General features: G+C 41.2%; 1 protein-coding gene and 1 long non-coding RNA gene across 2 annotated transcripts; one reads left to right on the forward strand and one right to left on the reverse strand.

Annotated features, from left to right (window-relative positions):
- Window positions 1–381: 381 nt before the first annotated feature.
- Window positions 382–11,702, forward strand: rhgb (Rhesus blood group family type B glycoprotein). Its single transcript, NM_001124662.1, is given in 10 exon segments — window positions 382–756; window positions 4,087–4,273; window positions 4,433–4,583; window positions 4,798–4,945; window positions 5,218–5,384; window positions 6,933–7,070; window positions 9,421–9,554; window positions 9,702–9,823; window positions 10,016–10,089; window positions 10,562–11,702. Coding segments are annotated over 10 exon segments (1,386 nt in total). The 5' UTR covers window positions 382–569; the 3' UTR covers window positions 10,640–11,702.
- Window positions 11,703–15,214: 3,512 nt separating this feature from the next.
- Window positions 15,215–16,693, reverse strand: LOC149984517 (uncharacterized). The gene is made up of 2 exons (XR_016494902.1): window positions 15,949–16,693; window positions 15,215–15,580 (listed from the first exon to the last, which is right to left on the reverse strand). It is a non-coding gene; the product is annotated as an uncharacterized LOC149984517 (long non-coding RNA).
- Window positions 16,694–19,895: the final 3,202 nt, after the last annotated feature.

Here is a 19,895-nt window from a genome sequence, read left to right on the forward strand (position 1 = left end):
ATGGAGAAACACTGCTTACAATCACAGGAGCAATATGTTAGATCCTGTGCATGCCTGACTCTCTGCATGCATCTGTTTGTGGTTTTTTTATTCACCGTGGGCCTTGAACCATCAACCTAATGTTTTACCGTAGATAAGGTATGAGAAATGATTTCAATATGAAGGGCAACCTGATGAAAATAGTTTTTAATGGGTCATATTCGTTCTCTATGAATCTAGAGGAGTAACTGGTCGTTTTAAGGAGTACTATCTCATTCTAGACCACCTTAACAGCAGCAATAGTGAAGGGGAGGAGCTGAGGTTTTCATTCAGCCTCTGATTGGAGGCACACAGAAAGGTGGTGGGCATGAACATTTCCAACCAAAATGCACTAATTAAGTCAGACCAACTCATGTGTCAGCTTGAGTCCTCACTCCCTGCACTCCCATCGCATCACTGCAGTCACCAGTGCTTGTGAGTGTTAGTGTGTGTTGCTGTGTTCCCCGATCTGGAACTGAGTTGGACTTCTAACCATTCACCGCTAAGGCCATAGTGCAGAGCCAGGAGAACACCCAGGTAACCCCACAGCCATGACGAACTCAGCGACTAACTTGCGGCTGAAGCTGCCCATGGCCTGCATCATCCTGGAGGTGATCCTCATCATCCTCTTCGGCACTCTGGTCCAGTACGACGATGAGACAGACGCCAAGCTCTGGCACAAGGAAATCGCCAATGGCTCTTCCAACTACGACAACGACTTTTACTACCGCTACCCCAGTGAGTGACCACAGCGAGAGGGGTAGGGTTGGGGTAACGAGACAGGTGGGGTAGTAGACATCCCTAACCACTGATACAGGGTCAGATACGTTTTCCTCCTTTTAATGGTTATGGTTATGATTAGGTAGTATGGTGATCTGACCCTAAGCCTGTGGGTAAGGGTAACTATTACCTTGTGAGGGTGGAGAGGATGGGGGATGTGGAGTCCATCTATAGAAATGAAAGGACTGTTCTTTTCCTTCTTTGTTATGTTTTGTCAATGTGTCGACAACTTGCATGGTAGCAGAAGCAGATATGTTTGCTGTTTAGACAAGTGTCTTGTGTCATTCATTGTCATGCCATACATGTTTGTCAAGACAATGAACATGACAGAAAAGTTGTCTGAAGCTCAAATGAATCTGACGATATATCATGTTTAATTCAGTACAGACATTTCTTAGGCCGTCCCGGGGTAAGTTGTGCCAAGAGAACGCTTTTTTGGGACACGCTATGTTTTCAAAACTGTAATGTTTACATGAATGATTGATTATCTGATTATTTCCAGGGATACACAACATCCTGGAATATATGTTAATATCTTTGTTAAAAAGAATACTATATTTCCCTTTGACCAAGTAATGCTGAATGTAAAATGTATCAACTTACTCCACTCTCCCCTACGACCCCTGAGCTCTTCAGTGTTCAATGTGACTTTTCCCTCCTTTGCGTTGACATTTGGCTGCAAGCAGCAAAGCAACAAATGGTTCATTTGTTTCCTAATAAGTGGAGGTTTAGTTTGCCAAATGTTTTGGGAGAGATCTGCGGAGAGATTTAACCCTTTAGTTTCTCTCATCTTTCCGTCAATGTTTCTTTGATTAGCGTCAAAGCCCTCTAACTCATAGGCTACTTTGAACAGCAAGAGGGAAGGAAGTTTGGTCTCTGAATAGGTTATAGCATGTCTGTTGTAGTGGGTGTCCAATCAGTCACCAAGGGCAAAGGTATACTTTTCCTCCTCTGAACGTTGCTGTTCCACCTTAACAGATCAGTAATGAAATGCAATGGAAGACTGCTGGGGGGAAGGTGGTGGAGGTATTGGGTGTGTCCAATTCTTAGCCCTTTTAAAAGTTCCTGTGTGCAACTAGTCCTAGCTGTCACCACACCTTGAGGCTTTCCCAATACTGTCCCTGTACTATATGTCATGCAGATAAATTGGTGCAGGTAAGCCCCAGGGTAGGAGTGTGAGAATATCTGATATACAGACATGGGAATGTGTAGGAGGAATGTTTCATTTTCACATTCCCCCCATCACTGTCCAATTAGTGAAAGGCCAGGGGGATAGGGGCTTCTGCGTGAGAAAGGGGCACGTTGGGGAGGAGTGTGAGAGGAAAAATGGGGTACAGGAGGGAGGGTGAAAAGGAGAGAAGGGGTTAGGAGGGAGAGAGTGATTGTTTTCAGAGAGAAGGAAAAGTTTGCTGTGGCAGTCTGATTTATGTGTTTATTGTCATGCCAGCAAGGCTTGTCATATGGAGGACTGAGATACACAGAAAGAGAGCTAGGGAGAGAGAGAAAGCAAGCGAAAAAGACTGTGTGGCAGAAAAAGATAATTAAGGATCCAAAGATGAGCTGTCCAGTTTTTCCATGGTTTTCCCTGGTTTAGGCCTGGTAGTCATAGCCTGGTCAATCACACTGACCACTGTGGTCAGTGTGATTGACTAGGCTATGGGAGTCATGGGAAACTTTGGGAGTTGAATTACGTGAATCACTAAGAGTTGGATCATGTCCGTTTGACTTTGAATTCAATTAATCTTTGAGGTTGAAGTCTGTGACTCTTGAGATTTGAATAAATTGAGCATTTGCGGATTGGACCTTCACTTAAAAGCAGGTGAAGCTGCTGATGCACGTTATGCCAGGCTCACTATTTATGCTCTTTGCCTCAAGCTATTGAGTGATTGAGGACACTGATTTTGACACAAAGTAGAAACCTGTTCAAGGTTGGGTGAATTGAAAGAGGATGCACTAAAGGTCCATTGTAAGTCATTATTTCAGATAGTCTTTAACCTGTCACATTCACTGATGAATGGAAGATCACCTTTGAGCATGCAACACACAGACATACACACATAGAGTACACACGTGCACATCTGACTACTCTCATTGATCATGTCCTGTTTGGAACTTCAAACGTTTAAAGTGTAGTAAAACAAATTATGGGGAGCTCGGCCCCCCCCAATGAGACATGAGCTTCCCTACATTCAACAAAAGTCAAACTTTGGGGGGACTCTACATGGTATCGAGCCTTTAGCGAACTTGCAACATTGTTTCAACTGTGCCCTCAATTTCCCCTGCGGATGAGCTCGGGAGAGACAACTGTATTTGCGTCCCCATTTCTCAGCAATACGCATCCATTCATTCAGGTCATGGTACTGTGTACTGTAGGCTTAACGACAATCGCCAAATGCCATTAGACTTTTTTGGTGTTTTGTAACAGATGTCTCTTTACCTTCATCAGATGGTGGGTACACAGGGCACCGTTTGGATGAATGTGTGCAGGTAGCTGACTTTTTAAAGTGATTTGTTGTGTAATAAAACATAATCACTGGACAAATTCTATCTGATTGAAAGATGCAGTCAGAATTAAGAGAACTGTAAATAAATCATTGGATTAAAACTGGTTTGTATGTTGGTTCATGAGTGCAGGTGATAGATTGCCTTTAGGGCTTTTACAATCAATGTCAATGTGTGCAATTATTTTTATTTTTATACATCCTCATAGGTGTTGCCTGTGTGTGTGTGCATGTTACATTTTCTCACCTCTCTGTAGGTGTCCTTCTCATCTAGGAGATGGCACAGGGTATTTGGGCCAGCCTGCCAGTGGGGAGTTGGGCAGTGGGAATATCCTCCATGCCAATGATCAGTTGCCAGGCAACGACCAAGCGATATTGTCCCTACTCCCCAGTGCCATGTGGATGAATAAGTCCAGTGGGCAGGGGGAGGTGTAGTAGGCCGGGTTAACAAGGCCAGATAGCAGGCTGAATGGAGCTATGAGGCACAGGGTAACTTCTCTGTGTCCTTCTATGTAGGTCAACTGAGGCTCCCAAAGCCCCCTGTCCCGCTCAATTTAAATCACAAAATGTTGACTAAAAGGGGTTGTTGGTGTTTCGTGGGGAAGTCACCAGAACTTTCAATTAGTTGAAAGATACTGCTATACTACTGTCATAAGACAGATAGTCTTTCCCACCAAACCATAAGAAGGGGATTGTTAATGTGTTTACGAGACTTGACCACATATGCACTTCAATAGTGACAATGTGCATCCAAAGTAATAAAATAATGTTCTCTTCCTTTGTTCAGGCTTTCAGGATGTGCACGTTATGATCTTCATTGGCTTTGGTTTCCTCATGACATTCCTTCAACGTTACGGCTTTAGCAGTGTGGGCTTCAACTTCCTCATCGCAGCCTTCGCTCTGCAGTGGGCCACTCTCATGCAGGGCTTCGTCCACGGCATGCACGGGGGCAAGATCCATGTCGGAATAGAGAGGTAGGGCTCATGCACACACTAACCTACATTTCATACTAACATAAGCACAACACACCAGCAGATACATGTGATGTGTATACGTGGCATATCATAGGAGTGTGTACTGTAGTGTATTCCTTAATAAACCCTATCATTAAGAGTTGTTTGTCCCTCCTGCAGTATGATCAACGCTGACTTCTGCACAGGCTCAGTGCTCATCTCGTTTGGGGCGGTCCTGGGGAAGACCAGTCCAGTCCAGCTGCTGGTCATGTCTGTGATTGAAGTCACCCTGTTCGCAGTCAATGAGTTCATTGTGCTTTCTGTTCTGGGGGTGAGTGCGTGTGTGTTTAGGTGTACCATTAAATGTACAATTCATACTGTATATGTCTGTATACATACCTACACTAAAACTGTTTTATGTACTATTTTACTGTTTTACGTACTATTATGCCTACTCTCCTATTAGGCTTTCTCCTCACCATTGAAAACTCTACTTATAGACTAAGCTTTTTACACCCCTTAAATTAGATCATTTCCATCTTTAGGCCAAGGATGCTGGTGGCTCCATGACCATCCACACCTTTGGAGCTTACTTTGGCCTGATGGTGGCTCGTGTTCTCTACCGCCCCAACCTGGACAAGAGCAAACACAAGAACTGCTCTGTCTACCACTCTGACCTCTTTGCCATGATTGGTAAGAATAGCTCCTGCTCATCGTTAGCAGGAAGCCCGTACTTTAGATACAATTAGCCACCATCAACAAGTCGGACAACTTAACCTTCATTTTCTGAAGACGCCAGTTATGTTTTGACTGTACATACGATGCATGCCAATGTATGGGAATCTGTGTCATAATTAAGAGTACATCCACCTCCCCAGGAAAAAAACATTACCTGTAAGCTTGCTAAACTGAAGGACTATATTACATACCGGTATGCTAATACTTATTTTTCACTGACTGCTCAGGCACCATCTACCTGTGGATGTTCTGGCCAAGCTTCAACTCTGCTGTGACGGCCCACGGAGACGACCAGCACCGCACGGCTATGAACACCTACTACTCTCTGGCTGCCTGCACCCTGGCCACCTATGGCCTGTCTGCCGTTGTGGCTCATGATGGCAAGCTCGATATGGTGAGGGAGCTAGTACAGTGTGGGGACTTAAGAGGAAAATCAGGTCCTTAAAAGTAGTATAGGGCTAGACAGGTGATGCAGACTTGGGGAGACATAGTAGGGAGAAGTAGGATTCTACAGGGACTATGCAGTGGAAATGAGGGGCTTAAAGTGGTCTTCCCAGATCATTTCAAGTGGGAGTGAGGGACTTGACATGGTAGGGAAAGGAAGATTTCTCCCACTGTTTGTTGACAATACAATCTGGTTCAACTGTATGTTGCATCATAGGGCTACAGTACAGCTAGTAGACCTATGATTCCTTTGGGATTAAATCCTTATTGGCAAACTGAATCATCATGCAGGATGTTTGCATATACAGACAGGTATTTCAACTCTTGTCAACAGATGTAGTTAGGCGTTCTTGGTGAAAGCAAAACACAACTCTAGATTTCTTACGTACTTACATTATTATAATGATTACATTTACTCCCCTCGCACTAACTCTTAAATAATTTAAGCTATTAACACGAAACTTCCAAATGTGCAGACTGCACCAACTTAGATTGCTTGAAAAACGTTTTGATAGCATTTAACTCACCAACAATAACTTGTTTACCAAACGACACCAGAACAACTTTCACATGTTCAGGCTATCCTACCAATCAATCGAATCAATCAACCTTTTCATCTACCCACTTTTTCAACTATAACCAGTCACTACCATTACTACTGCAGTCACTACCACTTATTTAACTTATTTGAAAAACAAATACTTGTAAACAAGCTAGCAAGCACACAGATGTTCTTCTGAAAATGTACTTTTCTAGTTTAGATTGGATTTATCTATTCTAAACTACCAAACTATGAATCATCAAACTTTTTCACAAGATACGATTTAAGAATGCCGAGATTGGAAACCATCCCAAAAAATGCATGCTGAAGCATCACACCATAGTTACTATCTATCTTTAGCGTATACAGTCATGTGAGCCAGACAATATATCTAGTTGCTATGTCCCTTGAGGACATGGCTGTCATCTGCATCTCATTCTGAAATCAAGACGGTCCATTACATTCCTGTCTAGATGGCAATCAATCTGAAGTTGTCTTTTCTATACAATGGAGGGAGTGTAGGAGTCAGTGAACATAGCACATGACCTGGTGATAGTAGTACCGTTCGAATCAGCTCAGATTATCTCATAGTTGGTGAAAGGGTAGTGCGTCCGCAGCATATCATCAAATCTGTCTGCAATCTAACAAGCGTTTCGCTACACCCGTAGTAACTTCTGCTAAATATGTGGATGTGATCAATAAAATTGGATTTGAACTCTACACGGTCACACACCTCCACTTTGCATGAGGGTGATAGCAAATTGTCACACAAGGATCCTTTGGTTGGGATTTTTTATTATTCAAATATTACATAAGTCATCCTACCTTCTCGTTCCTTGACATTGGTACCGTGTAAAATTTGAGAACAGTGATAATTAAAATAAAGGTATGAATGGACTCTGACAATCAACCATTTTGAACAGCATTTAAAAAACGTTGTCTCTCTCCTCTCTTTAGGTGCACATCCAGAACGCTGCCCTTGCCGGTGGGGTTGCCGTGGGAACTGCTGGTGAAATGATGCTCACTCCTTTCGGCTCCATGATTGTGGGCTTCCTGGCTGGAACCGTCTCTGTGCTGGGCTTCAAGTTCCTCTCGGTAAGGCCAACCTGCCATTGGTAAGACAGGAGATAGGACATAAGTGTATGGAAATGAACATGTATTATCCTCCTGAGACCCAGCAATTAAACATATCTGTAAATAAAAATAAATTATATTACATTAGAAGTGTTTGGGGTGAAAAAAACTTCTACAGAAAAAGAAAACAATGAACAAATATAGGTTTATATATTTTCCATTGTATGTGCACTGTAGTGGACTTAATAGTTCAGTTGATAGTAAATATTAACAACAGTAAAAAAGTACAGTCTGTAAAATAACTACAGAGGACATAAATAAGCTCTTATTTGAAAAATGATTGCACTGCTCTGAAAACTCAAACTACAGTGCCTTGCGAAAGTATTCGGCCCCCTTGAACTTTGCGACCTTTTGCCACATTTCAGGCTTCAAACATACAGTTTTATATCTTAATTAATTATTTTTTTTGTGAAGAATCAACAACAAGTGGGACACAATCATGAAGTGGAACGACATTTATTGGATATTTCAAACTTTTTTAACAAATCAAAAACTGAAAAATTGGGCGTGCAAAATTATTCAGCCCCTTTACTTTCAGTGCAGCAAACTCTCTCCAGAAGTTCAGTGAGGATCTCTGAATGATCCAATGTTGACCTAAATGACTAATGATGATAAATACAATCCACCTGTGTGTAATCAAGTCTCCGTATAAATGCACCTGCACTGTGATAGTCTCAGGGGTCCGTTAAAAGCGCAGAGAGCATCATGAAGAACAAGGAACACACCAGGCAGGTCCAAAATACTGTTGTGAAGAAGTTTAAAGCCGGATTTGGATACAAAAAGATTTCCCACGCTTTAAACATCCCAAGGAGCACTGTGCAAGCGATAATATTGAAATGGAAGGAGTATCAGACCACTGCAAATCTACCAAGACCTGGCCGTCCCTCTAAACTTTCAGCTCATACAAGGAGAAGACTGATCAGAGATGCAGCCAAGAGGCCCATGATCACTCTGGATGAACTGCAGAGATCTATAGCTGAGGTGGGAGACTCTGTCCATAGGACAACAATCAGTCGTATATTGCACAAATCTGGCCTTTATGGAAGAGTGGCAAGAAGAAAGCCATTTCTTAAAGATATCCATAAAAAGTGTTGTTTAAAGTCTGCCACAAGCCACCTGGGAGACACACCAAACATGTGGAAGAAGGTGCTCTGGTCAGATGAAACCAAAATTGAACTTTTTGGCAACAATGCAAAACGTTATGTTTGGCGTAAAAGCAACACAGCTGAACACACCATCCCCACTGTCAAACATGGTGGTGGCAGCATCATGGTTTGGGCCTGCTTTTCTTCAGCAGGGACAGGGAAGATGGTTAAAATTGATGGGAAGATGTATGGAGCCAAATACAGGACCATTCTGGAAGAAAACCTGATGGAGTCTGCAAAAGACCTGAGACTGGGACGGAGATTTGTCTTCCAACAAGACAATGATCCAAAACATAGAGCAAAATCTACAATGGAATGGTTCAAATATAAACATATCCAGGTGTTAGAATGGCCAAGTCAAAGTCCAGACCTGAATCCAATCGAGAATCTGTGGAAAGAACTGAAAACTGCTGTTCACAAATGCTCTCCATCCAACCTCACTGAGCTCGAGCTGTTTTGCAAGGAGGAATGGGAAAAAATTTCAGTCTCTCGATGTGCAAAACTGATAGAGACATACCCCAAGCGACTTACAGCTGTAATCGCAGCAAAAGGTGGCGCTACAAAGTATTAACTTAAAGGGGCTGAATAATTTTGCACGCCCAATTTTTCAGTTTTTGATTTGTTAAAAAAGTTAGAAATATCCAATAAATGCCGTTCCAGTTCATGATTGTGTCCCACTTGTTGTTGATTCTTCACAAAAAAATACAGTTTTATATCTTTATGTTTGAAGCCTGAAATGTGGCAAAAGGTCGCAAAGTTCAAGGGGGCCGAATACTTTCGCAAGGCACTGTATTCCTTAGATATTTACTTACTAAAAGAAATTGAGTATAAAACTCACAAAAAAATGCTAATTACACACACTTACCTTTCCATAAAATGTGCTAATTGTGTTGGCAGCCATTTTAACAAACCTGGAAGAGAAAGTTATCCAGGTCACATGCGATATCATTGAAAAGCCCAGAATGTCCTCTCAAAGGGTAGCATATGACCGTTAATGATGCCAACAGAACAAGAGTATCTATTTACAACATAAACAGTCATGTTGAGAAACACATCCACTTATGTGTATATGGCACCTTTTGAAGGACATGAGGGTGCTAGGGTACATAGACATCACAGACACCCGCACTCATGGCACTGACAACTTTCCACCCCTGGCCTCTCAGCCTATCCTGGAACAAAAGCTGAAGATACAGGACACATGTGGCGTCCACAACCTGCACGGCATGCCTGGAGTCCTGGGAGCCATCGTTGGCGCAGTTACTGCTGCTCTGGCAACCAAGGACGTCTATGGAGATGGGTTAGTCTGCCTTTTTTTGACAAGTTGGGAAAGTGTGCCCTCCCTTGGTTTTATGGTGAAGCTCCCCCTACTGCGCAACAGACAGACGCCATCAAAGTGTGTATTCACACAACAGTTTCATTCAACTCCCTGCTCTCTGTGTTGCAGGATGGCTGATGTGTTCCCTGACATCCACTCTGGTGATGTGGAGGCCTCGTTCCAGGGCGTACGACAGGCCATCTCCCTGGCCGTAACCCTGGGCATCGCCCTCCTGGGTGGTCTTATCACCGGTATGTAGAGGGACTAGCTAGAGGATAGGGGGGATTTAAATATTACCAGCTCACAGAATGTTGTAAGCACACATAGGCATTGCCTTGACTTGTTTGTTTCACAAATGCATGGGGATATTATAACTATGCTCTTTTGTCCCTGTATATAGGCCTATGCCTTGTGTCTGTGTGTAATTGTATCATGTCTTGTAGGTTTTATTCTGAAGCTGCCAATTTATGGTGCTCCTCCTGACACCATCTGCTTTGAGGATGGCATCTACTGGGAGGTAAGTTTAGCTACTACACCCAGTCACTTTGTATCGATGAATGAACACACAGGACTCACAGATTTGTACGTAGTGTTTGTGTGAGAGTGCAGGGCCATTCAGGCCCATGAAGGGTTAAAGATTGCAACGATGGCATGCAGTTGGGCCCAATGTTGTGCAATATGATATGTGGCCACAAGGTGTCATGCTTGCATTTGGTTACTGAACTCAAATAACTGCATTTCATCATAAGCAAAGCAGTCACCCTCAGGAATACCAGGTGGTACCATTTCACATGGTCAATGCATGTATAATCAGCAATTGATCATCTGTAATTCTCTTTATTAAAAAAATATACAGATTTAGGAATGTCTTGAAATTAGATAGGCAATAGGTATACTTGCATCTTTAGGACTAGATAAGGTGAAAACAAGGTCTAAATAAATCACCACTACATCTTTTCTCTATCCATTTATCTCTCTCTCTCTCTCAGCTGCCTGGTGAGGAGGGCTCACAAGAGGAGTTGACCACTGTCAGGACACCAGACGAGGCAGAAAAGCTCAACGCATAAACACACACACACATACACACACACACACACACATAGTGGATTGTACAACCAGGATGTGGCAGCACATGGTGCTTGTGTATGTCTGCCATTTTTCAATGTGCCAATACCATATCTGATTCACTAGTATGGTGGTAGTGTGTGTTCAAACACTCCAGACCATCAGCATAAGTGCCTTTCACTCTCAGAAGAAAACAATCTCAAGGTAACCCATAATGTGTTTATACCAGACAGAAGCATGCTATCCTCCAAGCAGCATGGGCTGTGGACAGTCCATTGCAATATACCTCCTACCAACTGCCTTATGTTATGGTTCTAGATTATGCTATGAAGCTACAGTATATGACAGAGGTATGAATCATGGTCTGAGAATTTGGATACGACTAGTGAAACCTGTTTGATGATACAAAAACAACGGATGAAGCAACTTTTTAATTTAGTGTTTTTGAGATATTTTTGGTATCTCTGCTCTTCTAAGAGATGTTACATGCACCAATGTTAAGGGAATTACACTTTTAGCCACTTTTAATCATCTGATTGACTAAGGGAAAGACAAATTCGCAGTAGGCCTATGTTTTGTAAATTCAATATAAAACCAAAGAAAATTGTACCTGGCATGTGATTAATGTAAATCGCGGATGTTTTCATGAATAGTCAATCACTTTTATAGGTGCATGTCCATCACTAAAAATGAAAAGTATTCCAAACTAAAGCTATGCATAGATAGTTAAAGTAGAGTTTTGACTATTGAATATTCTCTCTGGGTCGGGATTCTCCTTTTGTTCTATTTCTATACTATGAAATGTATTGGGTCTAGAGTAGAGTTGCTATTGTACAATTATGTACAGTTGTGTATTGTACATAAATCTTTAGACAACATAAAATGTGATATAATTGAAACGACTAGCTTCACCACTACAGACAAACAAACCATTGAATCAAATGGATTATTTGCTACAGGGAAGGAAATAGTGCCCAGACTGTGTTACACTGGATTGCTGTGAATTTAAATGATAATTGAATAATACCTGTAGCACATTTTGGCAGAAATAAATCTTTCAAATGTGATATCAATATTTTTTTTACACGTTATTATTTTCTTGTTCATTGGACATTTTGAGTAGTCTGAAACGTTCCTTTTAATCTGTTCCTGAATATATAATTGAGCCCGTAAAGTTTTTTTTATCATATACCACATGATTAACACTTTCTGAGATCAAACATCCTAGGGAAGCAGGGGTGTTCGGCTGCATTTAGACAGGCAGCCATATTCAATTTTAATCAATCAGATGAGCTGAAAAAGAGCTGTTGTGAAAGATCTAATTCGTCAAAAGACCAAAATAGCCTCGTTAGAAGTGCCCGGAGCCAGTTCATGTTCGTGCTAGGGAAGAAAAAAAAAGGTTCCTGTAATGACATTTAGGGGTTCCTCCGATTGCATCGCCGATTGCATCAACTCCTACTCTTGTGATTGGTCCATGATTGGTCCATACTTTTTAACTAATATATATATAACCCTATATAAAGTGAATATATATATATATTATATATCAATTCATTAGTTATTCTTTAAATGCTCATAAAAGTGTGGTGAATGTGTACATTTTCCTGTTTCAAAAACATGCTGTTCAGTTACTACTCTGCCCCTCAGTGACTGCCTGCAGCAGAAGATTTGCCTCTGCGGGCGCATAGGCCATGCGAACACTGCATGGATTGTTTTTCCAGCTATTTTCTATGAGGGAGAACTGCCCCAATGAAATCACAGCATTTCATAGCATAAACTATAACAGCACAAAGTGAATGGACCATCCTGCGGTGCTCAAATGTGAGTCCGTTCAGTCAGAACTTGTGAGTCTGCTCTAGTCTCCATCCCAATGAGTCTCTGACGCCAGGTGGCTTACTTCCGCACGCGAGACTAGATGACAGATGAAGCTAAAGCAAAAAAGCAAGCTGTAAATGAGTAATCATAACAGTCATGGGAGCCTGGAACCTGATAAACTACATCCAGCTAGTCAAAGAACAGAGGCCGAGGGATACACAAGCTAGAACCAAAGATGTGTATAACTAACCTAAGATAGACCACAGGCTGTCATTTCCAATGGGAACAAATGAGCAATAGTGGGCAGAACAAGCAAGAAGGGGGGCAGAGCCAAGCACCAGCTAGCAAGATCCTATTGGCGTGTTTTAGCATGTATTTGCATATTCCATTAGGAAAACGCCTACTCTGTGAAGTGCGGGTGTGCAATAACTCAATTTGCCCTCCTACTTCTTCTAAACGATGCATTTTTTGGAAACTTTGGAAAGGGGTAAAGTCCACAAAATGTAGTCCACTCTGTTCATAACAGTTTCTAGCTTTGAGAATTGAAAACTGTATTGAGATCAAATCTTTCATCGATGAGAACATTTGCAGAATGTAGGCCAAAATCCATCTTGTTCCATCTTCTCCCACTGCCAGGCACTGGGCTTCCTCTCACCACCATATGCGGTACTGAGTGGAAACGCCAAGCGGATGCTTCACATTTATACATCTGGTGAAATATCCGTCTCATTGTTTTATCTGTGCTAGAACATTTTCATTGCAGATCTAGTAGGACAAAAAAGCATGGACAATTTTGTTTCACCCCATGTTGTACATCAAGTTCTAATGTAGGTGACAGGGTGACATGTTGTGTGGACTAAAACAGCATAAACCTGGGTGCATCACAAAGCATAATCAAATTAATTAGCCAGTTACAGTCATTTTTAGTTGGTACCTTGCTAGCTAATTAGCCCCATGCCAATTTCAAGTCTTTCTAAACTAATATCTGATTAATATCTGACTAACTCTGAAAAAGTTATTTCAGAATGAAATTACTTACTGACTAGCGCATCATGCTTTGTGACATGTTAGCTAGCTATTCCCAATAAGATAATGTTTTCACTTATTGCGTCTGCATGCTTGTTGTGTTCTCCCTGGTTTCCACTAGTTATCACAGCCACAAAGTCAAAATTGGCTATATTGTTCATGAAAACAAAAATGCATTTAAGATTGGGCATAAGGTTGGCAGTGTGGTTAATGTTAGGGGTAAGGTAAGGTTCAAAATCAAATTTTAAGAAGATAAATTGTAGAAATAGGCTATGAATGCCTAGCTGTGGTAACAAGTGACGACCATTCACTCTATGCTGCTTGTTCTAAATAGTACAATCTGTTCAAAACAGTGGCAGCATGTGCAGCAGTGGTCACTCGGTTTTTGACGTGAAATAGGTGTATTTATGCTGTTGTTCAAATGCAGAGATCATTTTCCTTTACTGACATGCTACAGGGGGGAAATGACAACACACAATTAGAATTCACTAGAATTATGAACAACGCTTAACACTCCCACAAATAATAAGCAGGGGGAAATTCCCAAAGGAGAATGTAAAACTCTGAGGACTCTATTAAGTCATTATGTTCTACTTTAGATTGGGGGCGATGGGGTCTGACATCAGTAGAGCGCAATAGGAGGCCTTACGCAATAGGAGGCCTTAGCTGGCTAGGACCCCTAACCTCCAAAGGGCCCCGAGGGTCTCAATATCGTTCCCACTACCTGGTAGCCATTGGGCAGAAGCCATGATAATCTTACCCCAACACTCTCTCTGTCCAAATGCCTGCAATTAACATGTTGGCCTATTATTGTATTGTTATTGTAATATTGTTAAAACTTAAGTTTGTTTCTCTTAGCTGTATTTTCCCTCTAAATGTGTATTCATTATCATATTTTAAGCTCTCCATAATCCATCAGTTTAATTGATATTGATCCAGATTTTGAGTGGAATATTTTGTTGATAAAAATCAAAATCATTACACATCATATCTGCATTGGCAGTTGAATGTGACCTTTGATGCAATGTCATCATACTTGATTTGCATGTGCATATGCAATAGTTTTTTCCAAAGGCATTTAGTAACCATGTTTCTAGAAACGGTGGGAAATGAAATAGTTAGGCTACCATAATCATAATCATCATAATTACTTTCTACATTTGAATCGGCCCAATAAAGCTCCATTAAGTACTTCAGCATTAGCGCCTATTAAGTAAACAGCTGTCCACCTGTCCCCTCCTTCCTGGGGAAAGACCATGGTGCCTGTTTATGTCGAGGTACCCTCACCAAATATGGGGCTACATGGGAAGAATTAGGGACAGTGCTGCTGAACCAAAGCCCAAGTGTGCTGTATGTCACAGTCACGGTGTGTACTTCCCAGCAGACAAACAAATCATGCAGTTGGTAGGGTGTCCAATCAAAAACACATGTTTTGATAAAATAATAAAATAAAATAATATATTCATTGTGTATATAATCCTCAAAGAAAACCAACAGTCCAAACCTCATGTTTCCATCATAGTCAGTTCAGAAGGTATTGGGGATTTTACTAGGGTTGGGAAGACACCAGTATCGCGATACTCATTAGTATCATGGCAAGGAAACAAAACATAAAACGGATTTAACTTCTTTAGGAAAACAGCCCTAATGTTGGAAACAAACATCATTATGTTGTCATCCAGAGTCACATGTATTTATTTCCAAGCTATAGCACACAATACTTTACATACAGCAGGTTTTTAACCTTTCTGATCTCCCCATCCCGGATCCGGGTTCGTGAATACAGACTCAAGCTCATTACCATAACGCAACGTTAACTATTCATGAAAATCGCAAATGAAATGAAATAAATATGCTAGCTCTCAAGCTTAGCCTTTTGTTAACAACACTGTCATCTCAGATTTTCAAAATATGCTTCTCAACCATTGCAAAACAATCATTTGTGTAACAGTATTGATGGCTAACGTAGCATTTAGCATTAGCATTCAGCTGGCAACATTTACACAAAAAAACAGAAAAGCATTCAAAAAAATCATTTACCTTTGAAGAACTTCAGATGTTTTCATTGAGGAGACTCTCAGATAGCAAATGTTCAGTTTTTCCTGAAAGATTATTTGTTTAGGACAAATCGCTCCGTTTTCTGCGTCACGTTTAGCTATGAAAAAACCCCTGTATCCAGGATTGTGTAAATCTATCAGCAAGCTCATTAGCATAACACAACGTTAACTATTTATGAAAATCGCAAATGAAATGAAATAAATATGCCATCTCTCAAGCTTAGCCTTTTGTAAACAACACTGTCATCTCAGATTTTCAAAATATGCTTCTCAACCATAGGAAAACAATCATTTGTGTAAAAGTAGCTAGCTAGAGTTAGCATTTCGCGTTAGCATTTAGCGTTAGCATTAGCGTTAGCATCCAGCACGCAACATTAACAAAAACATAAAAGCCTTCAAATAAAATCATTTACCTTTGAAGAACTTCTGATGTTTTCAATGAGGATACTCTCAGTTAGATAGCAGATGCTCAGTTTTTCCAAAAAGATTCCTTGTGTATTAGAAATAGCTCCGTTTTATACATCACATTTGGCTACCAAAAAAAATCCATAAATTCAGTCCTCAAAACGCAAACTTTTTTCAAAATTAACTCCATAATATCGACTGAAAACATGGCAAACGTTGTTTAGAATCAATCCTCAAGGTGTTTTTCACATATCTCTTCATTGATACATCGTTCTTGGAAACATGCTTTCTCTCCTGAATCCCAGGAGAAAATGACCGCACCTGAAGATTACGCACAAATTTAGACAAAGGACACCGGGCGGACCTCTGGAAAATGTAGTCTCTTATGGCCAATCTTCCAATGATATGCCTACAAATACGTCACAATGCTGCTAAGACCTTGGGCGAACGACAGAAAGTGTAGGCTCATTCCTTGCGCAATCACAGCCATATAAGGAGAGAATGGAAAACAGAGCTTCAGAAATTCTGCTAATTCCTGGGTGATGCATCATCTTGGTTTCGCCTGTAGAATGAGTTCTGGGGCACTTACAGACAAAATCTTTGCAGATTCTGAAACTTCAGAGTGTTTTCTTTCCAAAACTGTCAAGAATATGCATAGTCGAGCATCTTTTCGTGACAAAATATCGCGCTTAAAACGGGAACGTTTTTTATCCAAAAATGAAATAGCGCCCCTAGAGCTCTAACTGGTTAAAGGACCAAAGAGTCTGTTTTATGTAAGATTGATATCGATTTTGAGACATGACATGTAGTATTTTTATATTTTACTATATGCTTTTCATATTCATTTGAAATTACTCACAAAAACAAGCGTATCTCTGTGACATGTCAACGGAGCACTGAGCATATAGGCAGTGGTGTAAAGTACTTAAGTAAAAAATACCTTAAAGTATTAAGTCGTTTTTGGGGGGTATCTGTACATTACTTTTACTCAAGTATGACAATTGGGTACTTTCCCCCCCACTGCTATAGGTCTTTCAAGCATTTTATTTTCAAAGCCTTTTACATTTATGTCATGCTAATTTTGCAAATTGCAATCAACAGAAACAACTTTGAAGACAATAATTACAAAATGTAAAATCCTCAAAAGTCATGAAAACCTGCACCGCTATGTCAATATACTGTAGCTCAGTCTTATTATTGGAAGTTTTAGGTTACGAATCCAACTTTTTGGATATAATGCTAATGATATGTTAAAGACCCAACTGAACAATTCATAACATGAATAATCATATTTGGCTTGGTAAAATGTATTTAATAACATAAGGAAGTGAAATTTCCTCACCCAAGCGCCTTTCCACCCAGTCTGGGCAGAGTAGATGGACACCTTAAAGTAAATGCAAAGGAAGTTGTGATACTGTGTAAGGTTTGCTCAGTTCATAATTTACTGTTTTAAATATTACTTGAATAATCTTAATATTTTTCTCTTAAAAAAAACGACTTCTTACAGTATGTATAGTTCCCTTCACCTACAATGAGAATAGAGGTGAATCCCTTTGCCAATGAGAGACACATCCAGCTCTCCATGGGATTTTTTAAAAGACTGACCATTAACAACATTTCAGTCATTCAGGCTTTGTCAGAACCATCTGGACGGTAGCGTTAAAGACAGCAGTAAGTCTAGTGCTGGACTTGGGCAGGAACTCACCGGAGCTGAGTACTGGCACCTCCATTTTTTTGTTTACAGCTTGAGTTCCTGCTCAATTTATAGAATCATCCAAATTATCGTGGAGTTATTGCACCTAAATATAAACATTACCTGCACACAAAATTAGTACTGGCACCTATTTCAGTCCAAGTCAAGCAGGGAAGTAAGTCTCCAACAGCCTGGTGGCCTATAGAAGGAGTGAGCTGCTGCGTGTTTAGTGCTGATAAATAGACTGTATAAGTTTAGGTGTGTGTGGGGGGAGGGGGGGGAGGTTTGGACACTTGAATGAATGGGAAACTACCTTGGTGCTCTAGGAGTACTTATAATAATTCACTTGAATTTCCTCCCGGAAAAAGGCTAGCAGTGTGAATGGGAAATCAACAATAGTACATTCAGTTTTCATTTCTGTCCCATCAGTGTTTAATTCAGAATGTTTAATTCAGAGATTGAGTTAATAGTCACATGTACAGGGTTGTAGGTGTGATTGCAGGGTACAGTGGAAATCTTACATGCTTACTACACTGCTCGCATTACGTGCGCAACGTTGCAAAATAAATGTACACATACATGTTATCCAAACTTAGTTCCATTTTTGATACGTGACGCGCTGGAAGTCCTGCCTCTCCAATCTCCTCATTGGTTTTTAGGAGCATATATCCACGTGGGTGATTGAAAGATGAACTGAGGTCCATACTCCAGTCCAGTTGGTGGTGGTAATACACCTTAAAGTTGGTTGCCAACTTTATTAATGTCTCCTCCTTCCACGTGCCCGGAAGTCCACAGAAGAAGAAGACTGAAGGAGGAGAGATTATTAGAAAATAACTAGGTTTCCCCTTTTATCTGTGGATTAATTGACGGAGTAGAGAACACACGATTTTGTGTGACTCAAAATTGGTAAAAATTCTACCAACATCCAGAAAGGGTCCTTGTGCATTTCAGGTAAAATAACAACACAATGTTTATATCCCAGGACAAATTACAATAGCTAGCTAAATGGCTAGTTAAATGGCCATGAATGTGTCATTTGTTTTCCACCTGTCCCGAAATTAATATAGTTGGTTCATTTTGAAAAATATATTTCAACCTGTGTGTACTGATCTCGTCTGGTCGGATGGACAAAATCAACAAGCACATGGATGCACGGGCCTGCCCGGTCTAGTCAGTATGTTAGTCTTTGCGCTACAGCATGCAGGACTAAGTGAAGTATAATAATGAAATAATGACACACTACGGTGCCCGTGTGGTTAAACCATTTCAGCTTCTCTGAAATGTGTATGCTGAGGAATTTGAAGTTATTGACTTGTCTCCACAGCGACCATGTTGATGAGGATGGGGGCGTGTCCAGCCTGGTTCCTCCTGAAATCCACAATCAGCTCAGTTTTGCTAACATCGAGGGAGAGGTTGTTTAACTGGCACCATGCTGTCAGTGCCTTCCTCCTCCCTGTAGGCTGTCTCATCGTTGTTGGTAGTCATGCCCACTACTGTCTTGTCATCAGCGAACTTGATGATGGAGTTGGAACTGTGTGAGGCCACGCATTCATGGATATAAAGGGAATACAGGAGGGGACTGAGGACGCACCCTTGTTGGGTCCCCGTGTTGAGAATCAGTGTCGAGGAGGTAATGTTGCCTACCTTCACCATCTGGGGGTCCAGGACCCAGTTGCATAGAGAGGAGTTCAGACGCAGGGCCGTGAGATTTGTAATGAGCTTATAGGGCACTATGGTATTGAAGGCCGAGCTGTTGTCGATGAACAGCATCCTCACATATGCATTCCTTTTGTCCAGGTTGTAATGAATACTCTGAGAAAATGGTGTAGATTCACGCGCAGGGCGCGGCAGGTGTTTAATTTGCCATCGCAGAAGGCAGGAATCGTGGTCGCAGGCAATGGTCATACACAGGTAGGCAAACAGACAGGTGACTCAAAACTAGGACTGAAGGCTATAACTGGTTCTCACAAACGAGCTAGGAAAAGGCTTAATAGAGTCAAAACCAACAATACCTCACAAAGGCACAAACAGAATGAACTGAAGTAAATAAGGAGCTGATGAGACCAGGTGAGTAACTAACACAGGTGAAATCTGTCACGTCTGCTCCCGCTCTCCCCCCCAACACGAGGGCGCCAGGCTGCCCTGCATCACGCACTCCTATCATCCATTACTCACATCTGCATTCCCTCGTCACGCGCATCAGCGATATTGGTCTCACCTGGACTCATTCATCGCCTGTTATTAACCCCCCCATATTTGTCA

Source organism: Oncorhynchus mykiss, chromosome 3 (genome assembly GCF_057628025.1).
Source record: "Oncorhynchus mykiss isolate SJ-2025 chromosome 3, ASM5762802v1, whole genome shotgun sequence".
NCBI lineage: Eukaryota > Metazoa > Chordata > Actinopteri > Salmoniformes > Salmonidae > Oncorhynchus > Oncorhynchus mykiss.